The 21239-nt window shown below is 37.4% G+C and overlaps 1 protein-coding gene across 1 annotated transcript in view; it reads left to right on the top strand.

The window, feature by feature from the left end:
• The window catches only part of Tnks (tankyrase), a 153311-nt gene that overhangs the window by 8060 nt on the left and 124012 nt on the right, over nucleotides 1-21239 (top strand). Inside the window, exon 2 of the mRNA XM_048330906.1 lies at nucleotides 9849-10073. Coding sequence (XP_048186863.1) covers nucleotides 9849-10073 — 225 coding nt within the window. The remainder of the gene's footprint in view (nucleotides 1-9848; nucleotides 10074-21239) is intronic.

The raw sequence follows: 21239 nt of genomic DNA, 5'->3' as shown, positions 1-21239 counted from the left end.
TTTTTTTTTTCCTTTTAACTATAGGAAAAGGAGAAATAAATACATGTCGAGTTTTATTTTTCTCTTGGTGTACCAATCTAAATCTCTAGTTGGTGGCACCTGTTCCTTTGTTTTCTGGACTGGTACCTTTTTTTTTTTTTTCTGTTCTGTGATATATTTTAGAAGTGAAGAAACTTAGTTAGCAGATGGGTTTCCCTTTGTACAAGTTCAAACTGGTGAAAAAAACTAAAGGAGTTTTAAATTTACCAATTGTTTAATAAACCTTGAGTTTTCATATAATCAGTTACAGTTTAAATGAAACTTCCCAACACAGTTGCTTATAAAGTATTTGAAAAGTTATCTAGGGTATGAATGTGTACCTAGGAAAGTCTGAAAAAAAAATCAGACATATTCATTCTGATATATTCAGAGGGGCCATTTTGTTAATGAGTTCCCCCTCCACCTTGTTAATGAGTTAGGAGCGTTCTTCCCCCAGTGCATTAGGCTCTTCTCATGTTGAGTAGGGAGATTTGTTTTTTTGTTGGTCATGGGGCTTGAACTCAGGGCCTGTCCCTGAGCTCTTTTACTCAAGGTTATATATAGTGCTGTACCACTTTGAGCCAAAGCTACACTTCTGCTTTTCTAGTGGTTAATTGGAGATAAAGAATCTCATGGGAACTTTCCTTCCTGGGCTGGCTTTGAACTGGGATTCCCAGATCTCAGCCTTCTGAGTAGCTAGGATTACAGGTTGAGCCATCAGTACCTGGCTGTTTTTGTGGGGGTTTTTGTTTAAAAAAACAACAACAGTATTGGGGTTAATACATTTTAGCTACTTTGAAAGGTAATGTCTATGTATCTTCTATGCAGAAAAATATTTTCATTGAAAATAAAAGATTTCTTTTGAACTAATATTTAGAGAAAACAATTAAAAACTTGATTATCCTTTCCTCTCCTCAAAATAATACCCACAAAAAATTAGCGATAGAATAGTTTAACTGTAGTCTATTAGAACCTTATGAAAGCCCATAGGTATTCCATACATATTTGAATCTGAGCTTTTATGTTGACACTTCTGGTTTCTGATTTTTCTAAAATATATAGTATTATCAGTCCATTTCTTGATCATTAAAGAACAAGATCACAAAGCTGTTCAGTGATAGAGCACATTTAAATCTACATCTGGTTGTTTAGGAATGTTTTTGGTCTGAGCTACATACTTGATGTTGGCAGTACTGAGGAATAAAATTTGTATTTTGAGTTACTTTGTCACTTGACAGTTATTGTGTTTTCTCAAATTGGTTTTCTCATGATACAAGTAATTGTACATATTTCGAAAAGTACAAAAGAAAAAGTATCCTTTAATCTTACTCCTTAAAGCAGCCAGTAGTGAAGCCTTCTCAAGGCATTCATTGTAGAAGTTGCCAGTATAAGTAGACCATTGCAACATTTATCAATATTAAAGTATTGGAGTACCAATGTTTATTTACTTTGGAAATATAAACTCTGTGATTCTAATCTTTGTGGATCCTTCTGTTTAAAAGGAAGGATATTTTAGCTTTCCTTTAAGACTTCTTAAAATATTGAGAAAATCTTGGAGATGAAAGTTTTCTATATATTTTGATTCTTGGAAGCACAGTATATAAAATATATAGGAGTCATAACAGTTTGAAAGCATGTGATAGGGAGTTGTACACTTGAAATGGTAAAGATGGTAAATTTTAAGATATCGTCACAATTCAAATGAAAAATAAAGGGAGGTATCATAGTTGGTATTTTGGTCTCTGTTGTTTTAGAAAGAACCTATTTGTTAATATTACTAACGTGAAATATGGAAAGCAATTTTTAGTAATGTTGGAGACATCCTTTTCACGTCTATAAATTCCCACATTTCTGAGTGATTCTAGCCCTTTTCTGGACTATCCTTGAGCTTTGTTTTGTTTCTTTTGCCCAAAGATAGCATTCTACCACTTGAGCCTTATTAGCTCCACTTCTGCCTCCTCCTCCTCCTCCCCCCCTTCTCCCTCCCCCTCCCCCTCCCTCTCTCCCTCCTCCTCCCCCTCCTCCTCCCTCTCCCCCCCCTCCCCTTCCCCTCCTCCTCTTCCTCTTCCTGCTGTTAACTGGAGATAAGTTTTTCTCACTGACTGACTTTCCTTACCTGGGCTGGCTTTAAACCCTGACTCTCGTATCTCAATCTTCTGTGAGTAGCTAGAATTACAGGCATAAGCCACCAGCACCTTGAGAAATGTTTTATTTTTCCCTCATATATACTTACCTATCATTTGTTTTATGCTAAATTTATTTTATGGTAACTGATAATAATATAGAATCCTTAGAACAGCATATTGAATAAATACTATGGGAATGTAATCTTTGTTATCTCAATATTTCCTTATTAAGTTGAGAACTTTTAATTTTTTCCCTCAGCTGGAATACACAAGAGCGTTTTGCCTTATCTGAATTACCGGGTCACTACTCTTGAGCTTTGAGACCATTTTGTTAGCATGCTTTTGAGGATTTGATGGAATGATGGATGGCGGGGACATTTTTTCATATTTGAACACCATGCTAAGGCCTGCATACTATCCCTGAGCTTTTTTTGCTCAAGGCTAGCTAGCACTGTACCACTAGAGCCAAAGGTCCTCGCTATTTTTTAAGTAGTTAGTTGGAGAGAAGAATGTCTGATATCCTTCCTCCGGCTGATTTTGAACCATGATTCTCAGATCTCAGCCTCCTGAGTAGATTAGTAATCCTAGTATGATTGTAAGTGTAAGCCACTGCTGCCAAGCTGAGCACCAAATTTTAATGTGAGTTTCAGAGGAAATCATAAACTTCCTGAAGCAATATAACTTGAGTCTCAAGCTTTGCATGGTAATTACCTGGAAGATTTGCTAAAACAGAAGGCTAGACCACAGCCCCAGCATTTCCCTTATAATAAATCCTGATCATTTGAATTTTTAATAAAGCCCCAAAGTGCTGGTACTTTCTGCAAGCAATGATTCTTAATTCTGGACCAATTTGTTCTGGGGATAAAAGTCTGTTCTAGAGATAGTTCATGTGCAGAATGAGGTGAGAATCATTACTTGAGGACACACCAAACCCAGTGAAGACTCTCAAGTCTAGTGAGACTAAATACATTTAATATTTATGCAGATTTGTGATTTTGAAAGTATTCTAACAGTTGTTGCTATTTATGAGCTTAAAAGGATCCTTCTTTTTATATATGAGGAAAAACTGGCCTGGTATTTGTGAAGTTGGAGTGATGTAAGACCTCCAACTAAATCTGAAATGAACCAAGTGTAATTGCTGAAAGTTTTACCATAGTGCACCACATATAATCCTAGAATTTTTGTAGGCTTCATGTCTTACTATAATCTTGCTTCCCTAGAAGGTTGTACTTTTTCATACTCATAACTACCAGCCTTAGGGCCTTTTATGAAATTTGTCATGTATACAGGAATGTACAACAGATTAGTGCTGTGGACTTGACTCAAGTTCTAGAGCACCTGCCTAACAAATGCAAAGCCCTGAGTTCAAATCCCAGTACCTCCAAAAAAGTTCATGAATCCCAAGTGTACAGAAAGCAAAGTCTTACAAAGTGAATACACTCGAATGTGACTAGCACCTAAATCAAGAATCAGAACATTACCAGCCATTCATAAGCCCCAAATGGTACCCAGCCCTTTACCACCCACAGATTAGCTTTTGTCTGTTTTTGGTATTGATATAATAGCATTAAATATTTGTTACTATTTTGTGTGACATTCAGCTATCTCATCTAGTTGTAGTTTATTTTTACTGTTGTATAGAATTCTACTACTTATTTTATTACAGAAGAGCATTTGGATAGTTTCTGTTGAACACATAGTTTTTATGTATCAAATAATGTATTCAATCAAATATGTATTTTATGTATTGAATACATAGCTTTTATGTATTCACTGATATGAATTCTAGGTATTCAACGTTCATTCATTCCTTCAGACACTTTTTTTTTTTTTTTGGCCAGTCCTGGGCCTTGGACTCAGGGCCTGAGCACTGTCCCTGGCTTCTTCCCGCTCAAGGCTAGCACTCTGCCACTTGAGCCACAGCGCCGCTTCTGGCCATTTTCTGTATATGTGGTGCTGGGGAATCGAACCTAGGGCCTCGTGTATCCGAGGCAGGCACTCTTGCCACTAGGCTATATCCCCAGCCCCCTTCAGACACTTTTGTATGTCTCTAATTGGCGTCATTTAGTACATATTTCTTAGTTTTTTAATTTGTATGTCTGAAGGCCCTGGTTTTTCTTTAACAATTGGTATTTCCATTGGTGGTTGTGGCACACCTTTACCCTTCCTTGTGCAGAGTTTTCCCAGCCCTTTTCTGCCAGGTCCTGCCATTTATATGGCAGTTACCCCTTCTCAATGTTCTCAATCAACTCCTCAGTGTTTGAGCCTGATGTTACTCTTACTCTTTGGCTAGAACCGGGCAGGAAGATCTGCTTGTACAATAGGGAAGGAGGCCACGTAGCAAAGTTCAGGACTGAAAGCTGCCCTATGTTTATCCTCTGTAGAGAATACCTAACCTTTTGCTTATTATGCTGACCGTTCTTTTCACAATGAAATCTACCCTTTTTTTTTTTTTCTGCTTAGGAAGCCATTTCTTGCAGTGTTTCCATGTTCGTTTATTTACTTCTGTGCCTGGGCACTGTCTTTGAGGGGTTTTTGCTCAAGGCTAGCACTCTGCCACGTTGAGCCGCAGCACCACTTCTGGCTTTTTTGGTAGTTTATTGGAGGTAAGAGCCTTAGGATTCCTGCCGGGCTGGCTTTTAATTGCTGTCCTCAGATATCAGCTCCTGAGTAGGATTTCAGGTGTGAGCCACCAGTGCCTGGCTTTGTTTATTTTTAAATTGGGATCTAGGGTTGTTTTTGCTACCCCTTTTGCTTCTGGTGATTTCTCCATTGATTTTAGGGAGGGCACATTCTTTTATTTATAGTACTTGATTAAATACTTTTATTTAAGCACAAATGTTTTCCTTTTGTCAAATCAAGTTTATAAAATAGAAAAATTAGTCACTGCCTACCTTTGACAACTGATAAATCTATGCAACATAACTGAAACAAGTTTGTAGCTTGTTTTCCAAAATTATTTTCAAAACAACAGGAAATACATTTTCCTTTGTGGCTTCCAATTAAATGATCAGAAGCTAATATGTAATCATTAAAAGCTACTATAGTCATAATTGAAATAAAAAAAGAAGTAGTTTATGACTATAAAATAGAAAATATGCTCTTTATTTATCAGGGAACGTTTATTGCAAAGTAGCAGAAATCGCTTTCTAGTTATCTGTGTAGGGTTGTGTGTGCCTAAGTTTTTCTGTGATATTCAGTGGTTCTAGCTTTGATGACAATTCAATTGAGAGAAACACCTTTTAGCAATGATTTTGTTACCACATTAGTTTAAAATACTCTCAACATTTTATGTTTTCCGCATTTTACTAAATTTTGGAAGTCACACGGTTATAAGCTGTTTTTAAGTCATAAATTTTAATATTAACCAAGCTTGTTTCTTTGAAGCTTTAATTTTAGGTAAGTCTAATACGCTGAATTTAAGTGAAACATCTTACTGTTTCTGCACGCAGACTACGCAAGTATATACCAGTGACCTGAATTTGAAAGTGAAACATTTTCTAATGGCCTTTATGAAACCTGAGTGGCAGACCCCAGGCTTTTTGGGTTTCCTATCAGATCTGGCCATTCACCTCTATACACTAAATAAAGGGATATGAGAAGGGTAAAGAGGAAGGAGATTTATGTCATGGTACAGATATGCCCTCTTGTCCTCAGCTGACTTGAAGGTTCAGACATGAGCTGTAGCTTAAACACAAACAAACAAGAAACTAGGGGAAAGGGAAGAAAGGTATGCATAATTATTATGGCTGCTGCTGATTTCTGCTCTAGTTTTGGGAGGAAGGCCAGAGAAGTGGCTGTTACTGCGCGCACTAATGAGGCTAAGCAAGTCATCATTGCATAGGGGGTGGCGGGTCTGGGAGCTGCGGGGGTTCTTTCTGCTGAGGTAGCTTGGGTCTTTTCTTTAACATGTTACAATTTAGTCCTGTCCTTCCCTGAACACAGAGTGATTGTAAATCCACTGCAGAGAGGATGGCTTGGAGCGAGGACACATAAAACATGGAGGCAGGAATGCCAAGTGTTTGTCCTGTTTCTAGTTATTGGATGGACCTAAGTAAGTTGTCATTGTTTTTTCAGGAAAATAAGCTTTCAAGCACCTCTCACAGCCGTTGCATATCTTTTAACATTAGAATACAGAAAAATATATTCGGTTAGGCTCTGTTATGAATTTACATTTTCCTCACAGTACCAGACTTTCTACATAGTATATTTAAATTTTTTGTCTTATATGTGGCATGATGGCATTGTTTTGATTGTTTAGGGAGTAGAAAACATCCAAGTTTAACTACTTGTATTATTTAGTTTAGCATTTGGGGAGGAGTAATTCATCAAAGTGAACTTTTTATAGCTGTTACTTGACGCTTTTGCAAATGACACACAAATCGAGTTACTTAAGCTGGAGTCCTGTGGTCCACTCACCCTTGCTTTGGAAACTCTCCCATTTCTCGTTTCCTTCACCCATCACCAGGCCACTGTCCAAGCTTGTGTCGCCATCCGTTCTTGCCTGGGCAGTGGCATACAGTTTGTAGATGTTCTCCTCTGGTTTTGCTCTTGACTCTTTTCTGTTTGTTTATTGAATTTTGAGACAGCGATACCTAGCCAGTAAGACCTACAACTCAACCTGTCAATCTTGTCTGCCTCCATAGTTCTTATTAGAGGCTTGCACTTCCACACCAGGCTCCAATGGATTTTCTTTCTAAAATTTCATTTATTTATTTATTTTTGTGCCATTAAGTTTGGGCTCTGTCCCTCTGTCCCTCAGCTTTTTTGCTTACCACTTGCTCCACACTCCACTTCCAGCTTTTTGGTAGTTAAATGACAATAAGAGTCTCATGGACTTTTCAGCCTCTTGAGTGGCTAGAGTTACAGACATCAAACATGAGCACCCAACTCCAATTAGCTGTCTAATAATTATTTTAAGGCTCAAATAGGATCAATTTCTTTTGCAAATGGCTTCCCACCTACTTATAATGAAGTCTAAATTTCTAACTATAATTTACAAAACTGGAATATACCTTTGTTTATTCACCCCACATTCATCTTCTAATCTTCACTAACTATACTAGATTTTGTTTAAGGAAGCTGCTCAACTATAAAAGATTTGATTTTCCAACCTGTTTTTATAGATGGACAGACAATTTATTTTTTGGCTAATGACTTATAGGTATTAAATATCTAGAGAGGCAGTTTCTTTTTTAATAATTAAAAGGCTGAGGAAAAAGCCCTTTTCTCCTGTAAAGGCTTCATTTCTGATGTCTAGGTTCTATTCTTGTCTGAGCAAGTAGGACAGCCATGAGGTAACTTGCCTATGGAAGAGAGTACCCAGGTGCTGCAGATGTCAGTGGAAAGAGTCTTAAGGGCTCCTAATAACCGTTGCTAGGCTGTTCAGTGGGTTGCCTCAGTCAGACAAGTGTGGGAGACAAGTAAATCCTTCCTTTAGTTGGCTGTTGTAACCAGGATCTGAATGTGTTCCTATCTGATATAAAAGGCCCTACATAATGAAGGTCTCACCTGTCTTTCTGACCTCATCTTACCACCTCTGCTGTTGAATGGGATCTAGCCACATTAGCTAGCAGACAAATTGGCTACCTGACAAACACTTGCTCAGTTCCAAGCTCTACATGACTCAAAGGCTGTAAGTGACCCGATCCTGCTGACTGCTTCTAACATATTATTGTCTTCTTTATTCCACTAATAACAGAACAGACACGTTAAGATAATAATATCGGGGCTGGGGATATGGCCTAGTGGCAAGAGTGCTTGCCTCGTATACATGAGGCCCTGGGTTCAATTCCTCAGCACCACATATATAGAAAAGGCCAGAAGTGGCACTGTGGCTCAAGTGGTAGAGAGCTAGCCTTGAGCAAAAAGAAGCCAGGGCCAGTGCTCAGGCCCTGAGTACAAGCCCCAGGACTAGCCAAAAAAAAAAAAAAAAAAAAAGAAAAGATAATAATATCTTGCTCTTCATATTGGGTAAGGAAAGTACCCGTGGCACAGTGGAATTACAGCATCGCGATGGTAGAGGGAAAAAGGATGTTGAAATCATAGGATTAAATAGAACCAATATTCAGCCAGTAGTTCCAAACAAATCACAGGTGGTGATTATTACATTAGCATGTACCCTACACTAGTATTCTATACTTGTAGTTCTAGTGACTAACAGAATTTAATTATTTTCACTCAAAATTGCCTGCTTAATTTGCCGGATATTGTGCACCAAGACTTTGTGATACATGGCTCTGGAAACATAGCACTAGCTTCGGAGACATCTACTTAGTATTGGGTTTCCTCAAGTGAATGAATTTCTGTAGCTAGCAGGAGGACATATCTTGAAATGAATCTCTACTTTCTTTACTATTTTCTACTTGGTTGTCACTTATTTAATGTATGCATAAATGGAAGATGTGAATCTTCTATTGCCTTTTAGTTTTATTTAATGCTGTTTTCTGCTAACATTAGCTAGAACTAATAGCATGGAGGCTGTGCTATCTAGCCAGTAAGGTCTAGTGAAACATAAAAGGGGAAAATCATTAATAAAGGCATGATCTTTTAAGGATGCTAATGTGCAGTTTCCTTTTTTAACCCGTTGTGATGTAGCTTACGATGTTATTGTTAACATTAAAGTTAATTTAAAATTAATGACCAATTTAGCCTTGTGTTGATTTCACTAAATCCTAATCATATTGGACTTTGCCTAGTGCTAGTCCTTTACTCCTTGGTTTGTTCTCCTTGGTGTAATATGCCTCTCCAAGTGTTTGCCCGTACTCTATTTGAATTCTTTTTTTTTTTTTTTTTTTTGCCAGTCCTGGGGCTTGGACTCAGGGCCTGAGCACTGTCCCTGTGTTCTTTTGCTCAAGGCTAGCACTCTACCACTTGAGCTACAGCGCCACTTCTGGCCGTTTTCTGTATATGTGGTGCTGGGGAATTAAACCCAGGGCTTCATGTATACGAGGAGAGCACTCTTGCCACTAGGCCTTGTCCCCAGCCCCCTGTACTCTATTTGAGAACCTATCTAACTCTTATCTGCACCTGTCCTTTTCAGAACTATAATACTTCTTACCAGTGCTTCTGATTTTGAATTCTCAGATGCCCAAATTTTCAATTGTCTGCCTGGTGGCAGACAATCCAAGGTAGAATCATTTCACTGAACAACCTCTTTTACGTAGTTTGGCCACCAGTTCTTCCAATAAGAGATATTTTGGCATCTTCAGTCTTTCTTTTCAGAATTCCCTGTAACCAAACTATTACCATGTATTTCTCTTATTCTTCCATTCCGTTCCTGTTTGCTAATGCAATATTGCGTATTGTGATTTGTGCTATATCTGGTTGTCAGCACTATTTAAGTAATCTTTGCCTCTGAAAATACAGAGATGAGTGTTTTTTCTTGTGAAACTTGAAGAGAAAATGAGTGCTTTGAAGAGGAGTCTTGTCTCCTTCACTTTGTATGGTAGCACAGATGTCCATCCAAATAACAAGTGATTCAGAAAAGGGTTGTGAATTCACTGCCAATGACTAGCGCATAAGCTTTTGGAATTCTAGTTCTGTTGCCTGAGAACATCTGTTGGAATGGAGTCATGCTTTTGTTTGTCTCACCCTTTTTACTGTACAGTACTCCAGTGTGTATTTGTTGATATTATTAAGGTTTTCCAATGAATTTCTAGAATAAATGGACTCAGTGTGTGCCACATGTCCTGTTCTCTTTAGGTTTTGGGAGGAAGGATGTTGTAGAACACTTGCTGCAGATGGGTGCCAATGTCCATGCTCGTGACGATGGAGGGCTCATCCCGCTTCATAACGCCTGTTCTTTTGGCCATGCGGAGGTGGTGAGTCTGTTACTGTGCCAAGGAGCAGATCCCAATGCCAGAGATAACTGGAACTACACTCCTCTGCATGAAGCTGCTATCAAAGGGAAAATTGATGTCTGCATTGGTAAGTAGTATTTCATAGCATAAGTTGTAGAGCCACCCTGGCTTGCAGTGAGTACTCTGGTTAAGATGGTGGTGGTGTAAATACAGTTCCCTCAGAATAGGTGTAGGTTTATTGCTTCTTCCAAAGGAAGTCTTTTCAGTCAAAAGGGAAATAGACAGATGATAATCTACAATTGTTTATGAACAAGATTCACAATATTAACACTCCAAATGCAAGGAAAATATCAGCTGATTTACAACTAAATTTTGATGAATTACGCTTGTTAGATTTAATATACATCCTCTTCATTGAAAGACTGCAGGCTGTTCATCCTCTCATTAATGAAGAACCATTATAAAGTACAAATTCTTAGTGAGTTGGATGACCCATTTGGATACTGTAGGTGATACAGAGAAAATCACCTTGTGTTAAAGCAAAAGCCTTTTGTTTAAGTTGCTAAAAATTCAGCACTAGCCAGTTAGTACTGGAATACTCTTGAGAGTGTGTTTTGAATGCAGTAGTTCAAACTTAATATTTTCAACTGTGCCATAGTCTAGAGAGAAAATAATTTCAGGCCAAAATAAACTTTTCAGCCGTCTAAAGTATCTAAGTCATATGAATTTATATTCAGTCACCACTTCTCATATATGTATATGTCTGTTTAGTGTTGCCCTGTTGTGTTAAGCTTTTAAATTCTGAAATCTACAAGTTAGCCTCTAGAGGACAAGCATACTTTCTCTTGAGTGTCTTCAGTTTCAAGATGATAAATGATGATTTAGCCCAAGGCAGATCGAGTTAAGTAATTGTTGTCTTTCTGAATAATAGCCATTTCATTATAATTGGTTTTCTATATGCTAAACTTGAAATACATGTCATTTTAAAATATGTGCTGATAGTGTTATTATTAAGACTTTCTCCTAATAGTGATTAAAATTATTCCTTCCTCTTAAACACCTGTTCCAGTCCCTCAGTATATTTTTCAGTTTTTCTGAAATTATAATGCCTGACATACAACTCTTTAATCACATTCTTTGTCATTATCCTTTGTTACTTTATTGCTTTGAGCCTTTGGGTATTCTGGCCTTAGAGTTCCTTAACATAGTCTACTTTCAGTTGATTCTCCCATTTCCTTCTCAGTTTCTTAGATTCCAGTTACATCCAGGATGAAGGTATCACATAAGACTGACAGTCTTGTTCTCCTTCAGCGGTTCCTACTGTGGATACTCTTGATTACTGGATGTGGTAGACAAAACAATGACCTAGAAGTGTCTGTATCTTAAATCCTAGAACCTAAGAATAAGTAGATTCGCATGGCAAACAGGAATGAAAGTTATGGATGGAATTATAGTTGCTAACTACTAAAACATCTTCTTGGTCATTTGTTGTTTGTGCTTTAGGTGTCTACATAAGAACCCATCACCAGATCCTAGGTCATGGAGATTTAAACCCTACGTTCTGCATGCACACACACATATGTGTGTATGTGTGTGTGTGTGTGTACATACATATTCCACCTTTTTCTATAACAGATGACTTTCTCTGAATCACTATAGTATCCAAATATGTCATCTAATTCAGTAAGAATTTGTACCTTATAATGGTTCTTCATGGATGAGAGGATGAACAGCCTATAGTCTTTCAATGAAGAGGCTGTATATTAAATCTGACAAGAGTAATTCATCAAAATTTAGTTCTATATATATGTGCATGTATTTGTGAGCACAGTTGTTTGATTCATTTTATAAAAGTGTGTTAGCTTATGTGCTGTTTATGCTTTCCTTCTTGTTGCATGGTATCCCATTGTGTGGGTGGGGCTGGTCATTTCTGACTGTTAGGAAGAGGGCTGCTGGGAACATTGGATATGTGTGCATGTGTCTTTGTGTGGCCATTATCATTTGTTTCTAGTTCTAATATAGTATAAACATCTGACACCTAAAAGGAAATGTCAGTCCTCTATCCACTTATTTATTTCCCTGATGAATCGGACCATATACTAGTGTCTCTCTCTCTCTCTCTCTCTGCATGATTCTGTCTCTGTTTCTCTCTCTCTCTCATGGTACTGGGGTTTGAACTTAGCCTCACACCCAAGTGCTCTATCACTTAACTTATTTCACTTACATTCCCTCCTCTTTTATAATTTAGTTTGAGTTTAGAGTCTTGTGTTTTCACCCTCACCACCTGGGATTGTTAGCTTCTGTCTGCTGAGGAGCTGGGATTACAGACTTTAACCACCATGCCCAGCCTAGATTCTAGTCTCTTAAACAGAAACAGATAAAGTGTGAATTTAAGCATGTGCCAAGCCAATTGAATGCCTTGTTTAATGTTCCCTTTATATTCTACTCACATCTTCCTTGGTTCCTGCTTGACAGATTGTTAATTCTGTGTGGTAGGAAGCTAACAGTAAAGGCATCCTTCTTGTAGACTCATTGTTCATTACTGGAATCTAATCTTGTACATAGGAAATATGTATGGAGTGACAAGGCAGTTCAAAAGCAGGTGGCTTGGTTTGTCTGGCTTTTTTTCATTAGTTAGCATTATGGATAAGGAAGCTGAGTAATTTTCTCTTTCTTGATTAGGTGATATTTTGAGTTTAATTTAAAGTAATGGAAATTTTCTTGTGTGCCAGGCATGAGCATGTAAATACACAAATATATAACCCATTTTATAGTCAGCTATAAATTATGCTTAGATTGCCTGCTGTTTATCAAGAGTATCTTCTTTTCATGAGGGTGAGTAGTGGCATATTGATTATAATCATGTGACTTTTCATAATAGATTTTCTATGAAAAATGGACAATCATACCTTCGTTGTTACTGTAGATTAAACCCTTGCTTTGCCTGTCTCAGGAGAGGAGTTGAAGCTGAAGGGAGTTACAAAGGAAAAAGTAGTGGTGGTAAGTTGGCCAGGAAGTACTGTGGCAAGATAATATTAGCAAAAGGTTTTCCCTTGAGATATGTCAAAATACTCAACCAAGTAATTTCACTAATATTTATGTCTTCTGTGTGAGACAGATGGTTCAGACTGCCTACCGTTTTCCTGAGGAAGAAAGAGAGAAAGTCACTCCTTGGCTGTAGTCTGTAATGATGCTGTGGCACTTGTTATAATAGAAATTATTTCTGGATTGAGAACTTCAAAGGGGCTGAGCTTAACGGCTCAGATCTCTAATCCTGGCTGCTCAGGTGTCAGAGATCATGGGGATCGTAATTTGAGATTATCCTGAACAAAAAGACCCCTCATTTCAGTATACAAACTGGCTATGATCGCACACAAGAGGCTATAGGTAGGAAGGTTGAAGTCCAAACAGGCTTTGGTCAAAAATTCAAGAGCAAATCTGAAAAATAACTACAGCAAAAAAGGGGCAAGGGGGAAGGGGCCTAGTTGTGGGCCTAGGGTGGGACAAGGGGGAGGGGGCCTAGCTGTGGGCCTAGGGAGGCTCCAGTATACTAGGGTTTGACTCAGGGCCTCAGGCCAATGCTCTCTCAGTTGAGAGACACACCCGGCCTTGCTTTTTTGCTGGTTATTTTGGGGTGTTGTTTTTTTTTGTGCCAGTCCTGGGGCTTGAACTCAGGGTCTGAGCACTGTTCCTGGCTTCTTTTTGCTCAATGCCATAGTGCCATTTCCGGCCTTTCCTGTGTATGTGGTGCTGAGGAATGGAACCCAGGGCTTTAGGCATGCTAGGCAAGCACTCTGCCACTAAGCCACATTCCCGGCCCTTGCTGGTTATTTTGGAGCTAGAATCCCACAGACTTTTCTGCAGGGAAACCACAATCTCCAGATTTCAGTAGCTAAGATTATAGGCATGGCCACAGCATTTAGCTTGAGCTTCCTCAGGCTGATGACTCACCTACTTATTTTCAAACTGTTTTCAAGAAGGTGGGCATGTTTATGCATTGACCTGACAAATTTGGTACTAGTTTGGTAGGCATTCTGGACAATGCATGAATCAGTGTGCATTTGTGTAAGCAAATGTGATTTATGTATAATTTTATATTTACTTACTGTTTCTTTAGAATTCGTGGGAAAGACCTAGGTAGGCTTTCAATCTTAAGAAATATGGCATAGACATTTAAATTAAGAAGAAAAAATAGCAAAATAAGTAAAATTAAGACTCATTTTTTAAAAAATAAAAAGTGATATAAAGCTTCACTTTTTGTCTGTCACTTAAAATAATTATACATTTGCATTTACTTTGTACTGACCATGGCATGTTGGAACAATCTGTGGATGAGAGATACAGATGAAAATGGAGTTTGAAACAAATGGCTCATATACTCAGGTAGTTCCTGACTTGCGTGGTTATCATGTCATCTGAAACTTGCAGCCATTAGAAGTATTTCCTTGCTGTGTAAAGTTCCATGGTTTGTGGGATTTAGAGGTACAGTTAGCGGTAATGATTTTAAGAAGTCATGCTCAGTAAACTAGAAAACTCTTAAATAGAATGCTTGTATTTACAGCCATTGTACTCTTGTTTTAGTTCTAGATTTGTTTAAATGTGCTAGGCTTTTGTGCGTTTTTCATCTGTAAGCAGAATCCATAATTAAGAATATAAACTTCACTGTGAGATTTACTCATTTTGTCCTCAGATAAGACAGTGTAAATAAAATTTACTTTAAAAAATCTGACTGTATCCAAATATATTCTTATTGTGGGTCAAGACTGAAATTTTCTAAATTTGCTGTGGTGCAGATAATCATGGGTACAAATAGAGGGTACATATTTTCTTTTGTCTGTTTGGAAAATGATGTGGCATGTGGTCTTTGCAAAGAATATATATACCCTTGGATACTAGGCATGCTCACGAGCAAAAATGTTCTAGTGGATCTTCTGAACAGGAGTCATGACTGTCATAGGCAATTTTACAAGCCTTGGAGTTCAGTGTTCCTACGAGGGAATCGTTTGACAGGTTGTTGGGAAGAGGTTACTGCACAGGGATAGCATATAAGTCACTAGGACACAAGTGCATTTGTGCCTTTTAGAATTCACGTAAAGGGAAGAAAGCTTGAGTTAGGACTCTGAGATAATCTTTGCTTTGCCTGGTATGGAATGATGGATTAGAAATTAAGTGCTTGGTGCTAGAATTAGATAGGAAATCTTCTTTATCACTTAACCGTGAATTTTGACAAGTGTTTAATTTTTCATTTATAAAAATGGGCCTTTTATGTATTGCAGAAGGTTGTTCTTGAAGTTAAAAGAAGTAAACTGTAAAATAAGAACAACTCTCTACATGCTTGTTTCCTTCTGTTTCTCCACCTTTGGGTGGCAGTAGGAAGGTGTTCATCATATAGATGGTTTTTGAACTCCCACACAGAGTGACACTCAGGGAAAGCTTCATGATCGGCATTACCACACACTACTGTTGGTCACCATTAATGTGAATTAATGTTTTGTCCTTTATTTTCATGTTTTGTAATGTTCAAAATTTAAGTTGTGCTTTCATAGACACAAAGTAAGTTCTGCCCTTATTAGGTTTTTTTTAGTTTTTTTTTAATCAACGTTGCTTGTAGGATGAGCTATCATTGTTACCAACATTTTCTTCACAAGCATTTTAATAGCAAGAATATGTAATTCTACTGGTTTGCTGCAACCAAATATAAAGTAAAGGAAATCTTTATGAAACTGAAGAAGTATGAACAATGCATGGTATTTCAAACAGTAGATTAATTAAATAACTAGTAATTTTATATTATATTTTTATAATAATAAATAATTCATAATTTAAATAGTTCTCTTTCAAGCTGTCAGAGAGCATCATTGTTGCTACTTGTGAAAATCTCAACTCAATAGAAATAGAGGATAAGCCAGAAGAGACATTTCACTAAATCAAAGTGGTGATAATACATTTGAAATACATGTGAACTATATGCTTGAATACTGTTATTAAGAATAACTGATAGCCTGCCCCCCTCCCAAGGTTTTACTTACCTGTAGTCCTAGCACTGGACAGGTAGAGGCAAGAGGATCATGCCTTTATTTCAATCCATTGGCACATTTAGTAGTGTGTAAATCTGTTTTTGAAAAACAGATGAAAAGATTCTGATTTGGACAACACAGGGTGTTTGTTGGCTTTTGTTATATGTCCCAAACCAGGCTAGTGATAAACATATATTGTCACATTTAATTATAACAGCAATTCTCTGAGTTAGGTGGTGTTTCATGAAAGAAGAAATTGAAATTGACAGTGGTGAAGTAGCTTGCCCAAGGTCATGTAAGTTACCAAGGAAAAGCAATACTGTGAAACTCAGGGTTGGCTGGCTCCTGGGAGATTATTTACTTTCAGATTTTACTCTCTAAGAGAGATGTTGTATTTTGTTTCTTGTATTGTAGTCCCTGCCTTTTCTCGCAGAAGGTTGAGGCTTTATAGTAAATATTGTTGATTCTGTTCATTGTCCAAAAGGATTCATTTAATCTTGGGTATAAAAACCTACAATATGGGGCTGGGAATGTGGCCGAGGTGTAGAGTGCTTGCCTTGCATGCATGAAGCCCTGGGTTCGATTCCTCAGCACCACACAAACAGAAAAAAGCCGGAAGTGGCGCTGTGGCTCAAGTGGTAGAGCGCTAGCCTTGAGCCAAAAAGAAGCCAGGGACAGTGCTCAGGCCCCGAGTTCAAGCCCCAGGACTGGCAAAAAAAAAAGAAAGAAAATGTGAAGAAAAAAAAAACAACCTACAATATGCTTCTATAGAATAGTCTGGTTAAAAAAGAAATCTTGCCAAGCACCCATGACTCAGGCCTGTAATCCTAGCTGTTCAGGAGGCTGAGATCTAAGGATTGTGTTTTGAAGCCAGCCTGAGCAAGAAAGTCTGTTAAGACTCTTTTATCTCCAATAAATGACTTAAAAAGCTGGATGTGGAGCTGTGGCTCAAGTGGTAGAGTCCTAGCCTGCATGCGCGCGCACACACACACAGTCTTGGCTTGGTGTGGCAATATGTGCTTATCATTTCAGTACCTGGGAGATTGAGACAACAGTTCAGAGCCAACCTGGCTTCCCCCTGTTCATTGGCCGTCCCTCACTCCAAATCATGATAATACATTAAATTAAATTTAAAAGCTTGATTTTCTGTATTTGTCAGAAAGCAACATTAAGAACAGAATTCAATTGGGAGATTTTTTATTATGAAATTTTATATCAGTATTTGACTACAAAGATTGAGGAGATGCATTTAACTCAGTTATAATTACAAATGAGATAACTCTTCCATGTAAAGTCTAAAATGTTATGCATGTGGACTAATTTTTTAGTAATTAACCTCCTTTTAAATGTCTTTGGAGAGCTGTGATATACATGTGCTTCAGTGGTCTGGGCGCACCTGATATCCTTGCTTCGTGCTGTGGCGATGGAGCTGCGGGAACTCTCCTGAGGTAGAGGACGCGGGCGTGAGGGGCCACGCTGGAAGGGGTGCAGCACTGCATGCCCGGCTGTGCAGCTGGGGCTCTGAACCACGGAAACTGAACAACTGAACGGGCTGCGGAACACAAAACCTGAGTTTTAGACTTAAAAAAGAAATAGAACGGTGGCTATTTTCTCAGCATGAAGTACATGGAAAATAGTTATATGTATCTGTAGAATAAGATACATATAGGCAAATAGTTCACTGGGGTGAAATTGATAGTCCCGGATACTAACGAAATTCTGAATTCTTATTCCACTGTGTGAGAAAGACAGACTGATAGACAGACACTGGGACTTGATTTCAGGGCTTCCCCTAACTCTTTGCCTAGGCTGGCCTTGAACCACAATCCTCCTATTTCTACCTGCTGAGCAGCTGGGCTTATTGCTGTGTACCAAGATGTCTACCCCTGGTCCTTTTTGTGTTAAAGAGAAAGCCTTATTAAAAAAAAAAACACACCGAAAAGGAGTATGAAAAAAAAAAAAAAAGAAAAACAAAAGAAGTATGACTAAACTCATAGAATTTTGTAAAATAGAAAGTTACTTGACCATATGAAGACTTCAGATTTAGTTCTAGGGTCTAAACATTATAATGGAATCTAAGTTAACACTTTTATTTTACATTAGGTTCTAATACTACCACTATATTTATATGCTATTTAATTGCTATTTGAATTTTATCTTCCTGTTAGTTACACGTTAATCACTTTAAAAATAGCTTTGAAAAATCATGACTTGAAAAACATACTTAACATACAGAACATAATTTTGATGAAAAGTATCACTTTCTTTATAAAAAATATTGTGTAATTGAGCAAATACAAATAATGTATAAATATGTAAGATATAGAGGAAAGCCCAGTTGTTTCACTGTCTTGGGAATATAGCTCCCTTTTTGTGAATCCATTCATTTACTATGTATTAAGTTTTTGTTTTTTTTTAAAACAATTTTGAATGGAAGATGTGCTATTGTGATGAATATCCATTATGGTACTCACCTAAATATTCTTCTGTCCATACTAATCCTTTCCCATCATTGTTTATATTCCTCTGACTTGGCCAAACTTAAGTATGGAACCATATATTGAGTTTTGTGGGACCAAGTTCTCTTTAAAGAGAATTTGGGATTAAGGCACAGATAATAAAAGTGAATGGGTTTGCCTCTCAGGGGAATGATTTTTGGGAAACAAGTATAGATAGCAACGATATGAAATTTTAGACGCATTTCTTTCAGCAGTGTGAAAGACACCTATTTGATAACGTCAATACTCAAACATAACATAGAGCATGCATCTTAAATTTAGATGGATTCTTAAAGAACATTTTTACCATTAACTATTACTTTTCATACTTTTTATACTAGTTTACTGGTTTACTGTTTTGTTATTACTAGTTTACCTTACTGATTTACTATTTATGTTTTATGCTTTCTTTTTTAAAAATATTTTCAAACTGAAGAGATCTGTGAGATCTGTCTTCAAATGAAGAATAACTTATAGTAGCAAGATATATAAAAGTGTCTGGAGCTCAGACCTTGATATAGTCTACCTAGTGTGTGTGTCGGGGAAGGAAACATAAGCTTTAAAAAACCCGTACAGTAGTTTCTCAGCCAGAACCACCTGTCTCTTTGGAGGATATTTAGCAGTGTGCAGGGACATTTTTGGTTGGCATAATTTGGAATAATTACTGACACATAAGTCATGGCTAATGTTATACATTGTAGAAGGGACAGGACAGCTCCTTCCTGTTAAGTACAGTATATACAGAAGGACGATTAAGGGGAACACCAGGGCCTGACTACGGCTGGCAAAGATGCAACAAGCTTCTTTTAGCTTTTATTATTGATAAAGACAGCAAAAAGAAGGAAAGCCCAAGGTACCGAGTCTCTGTGTTCCCTGTGCCTACTCCCAAAAAAGATGACATTGAAAGAAAGAGCTAAACCACGAGTTGTGGGATACTCTGAAGAAACTTGAGCCACAGCACCACTTCTGGATTTTTCTGTTTGTGGTACAGAGGAATTGAACCCAGGGCTTCATGCATGCTAGGCAAGCACTCTACCACTAAGCTATGATCCCAGCCCGACAGTGAGATTTAAAAAATTTATTTTTCAACTAGTTTCTGAAATATGCTGTTTATTTTGTACTTAAAGCAAGTCTCCATTAAACAAAATTTTTATGAGTAGCACTTGGATTTCACAAAATATACTGTGAAAAAAGTACCAGTGTATTCCAAACATACTAAATATTTTCCTGTAACTGAGTCAACTAGCAGGTTTTAAATTTAATTTAACCAAAGGTAAATATAACTAAAAATTCAGACCATCATTCTCTATAAATTTCAAGGATTCACTGGTCACAGGAGGTCAGGGGCTTCCATATTGGTAGTATACCTGTGGAATACTGAGACATTATGAGGGAAGAGGCCAAGGCTAAGACAGCATAGCCATTACTTTTTCCTGAACCCTAGCCTAGCCTAATGATGTTAGGCTACTTGTTCTTTAATGTCCCCTGTAGAAGAGCTTTGTAAACGGTCACATTAGGTTATGCATTATGTATTGTGGTTTTCAGATTCCTCCAAAGAGTATTAATTAAGACACACAAAAAAGCTTGCTTTTCTAAATGAGTGTCCTAATCATTCGGTACAGAAGATGCCATTGAGCATCAAAGAAATTCTTATCATTCTTAAGAGTATATGGTCAAGGGCTTAGTGGTAGAGTGCTTGCCTAGCATGCACGAAGCCCTGGGTTCTATTCCTCAGCACCACATAAACAGAAAAAGCCAGAAGTGACATCGTGGCTCAAGAGAGGTAGAGTGCTAGCCTTGAGCAAAAAAGAAGCCAGGGACAGTGCTCAGGCTCTGAATCCAAGCCCCAGGACTGGCAAAAAAGAAAAAAAAAAAAAAAGAGTATGTTCAGGGAAAAAAAGAGCTGGTCATTCTTTTGTCTCAAATTTAATCTGATAGTACACATTATTTATCTCCTATAAAGGTTAGAATTCAAATAATATAAGTTAATACTTTTACTCATATGTTGGAATAGTGCTATTAAAGTACTTATTAATTGAAAAGAATCCTTGAAATAAATGTAAAAGTAAAATTTTTAACAAGGAAAATATTGATTAGGCGCTTACTAGCCTATGATGGTAATCCTAGCTGAAACCTGTAGAATTGAATTTCAAAGCCAGCCCGGTTGCAAAAGTCTTTGAGTCTCTGAGTCCAACTAGCAGGCAAAAAGCTAGGTTAAAGTGGTATATCACCAGCTGTGAGCAAGAGTGCAAAGGCTTGAGATCATGTTTGGATACTGGCACCCAAAAGAAAAGAAATATTAGATTTATATCTCAGAGTTAAAAAAAAAGTTTGAGAGGGTACTGGTGAGGGGTGCTAATCAAATCTAGACTTGTGGGTCTTGTTTACAGGTAGTATCGTGAAAACCCTTTGAATATACCTACTTTCCTTTTTCCGTTTATTTAAAATATTTTAAAAAGTATAGCATAACAATTGGTTTTACTTGTCTATCTTAAAATAAAAATGAGGGTTTTTTTAGCTGCAGAATAATTGAGAGTTTTTACAAATATATATATATATAGAAGTATTTGTAATTAAATCTCTTCAGGCATACTGTATGTAATGTTGCATATATATTAAGGTCAGACTGTAGAAATGATTGATCTTCAGTGTATCTTAGTACTTGCATATTTCCTATTAAAGTACTTTTCTATTTTCTATTGAACTACTTTCTTATAGTTGTTCCTAATTTATATATTGAAAGCATTTTTTTTTCCAGGTGAATAACCAAGTTTGAAG

Source organism: Perognathus longimembris, chromosome 21, assembly GCF_023159225.1.
Source record: "Perognathus longimembris pacificus isolate PPM17 chromosome 21, ASM2315922v1, whole genome shotgun sequence".
NCBI classification, from domain to species: Eukaryota; Metazoa; Chordata; class Mammalia; order Rodentia; family Heteromyidae; genus Perognathus; species Perognathus longimembris.
This window is presented reverse-complemented; position numbering and strand designations above follow the sequence as displayed.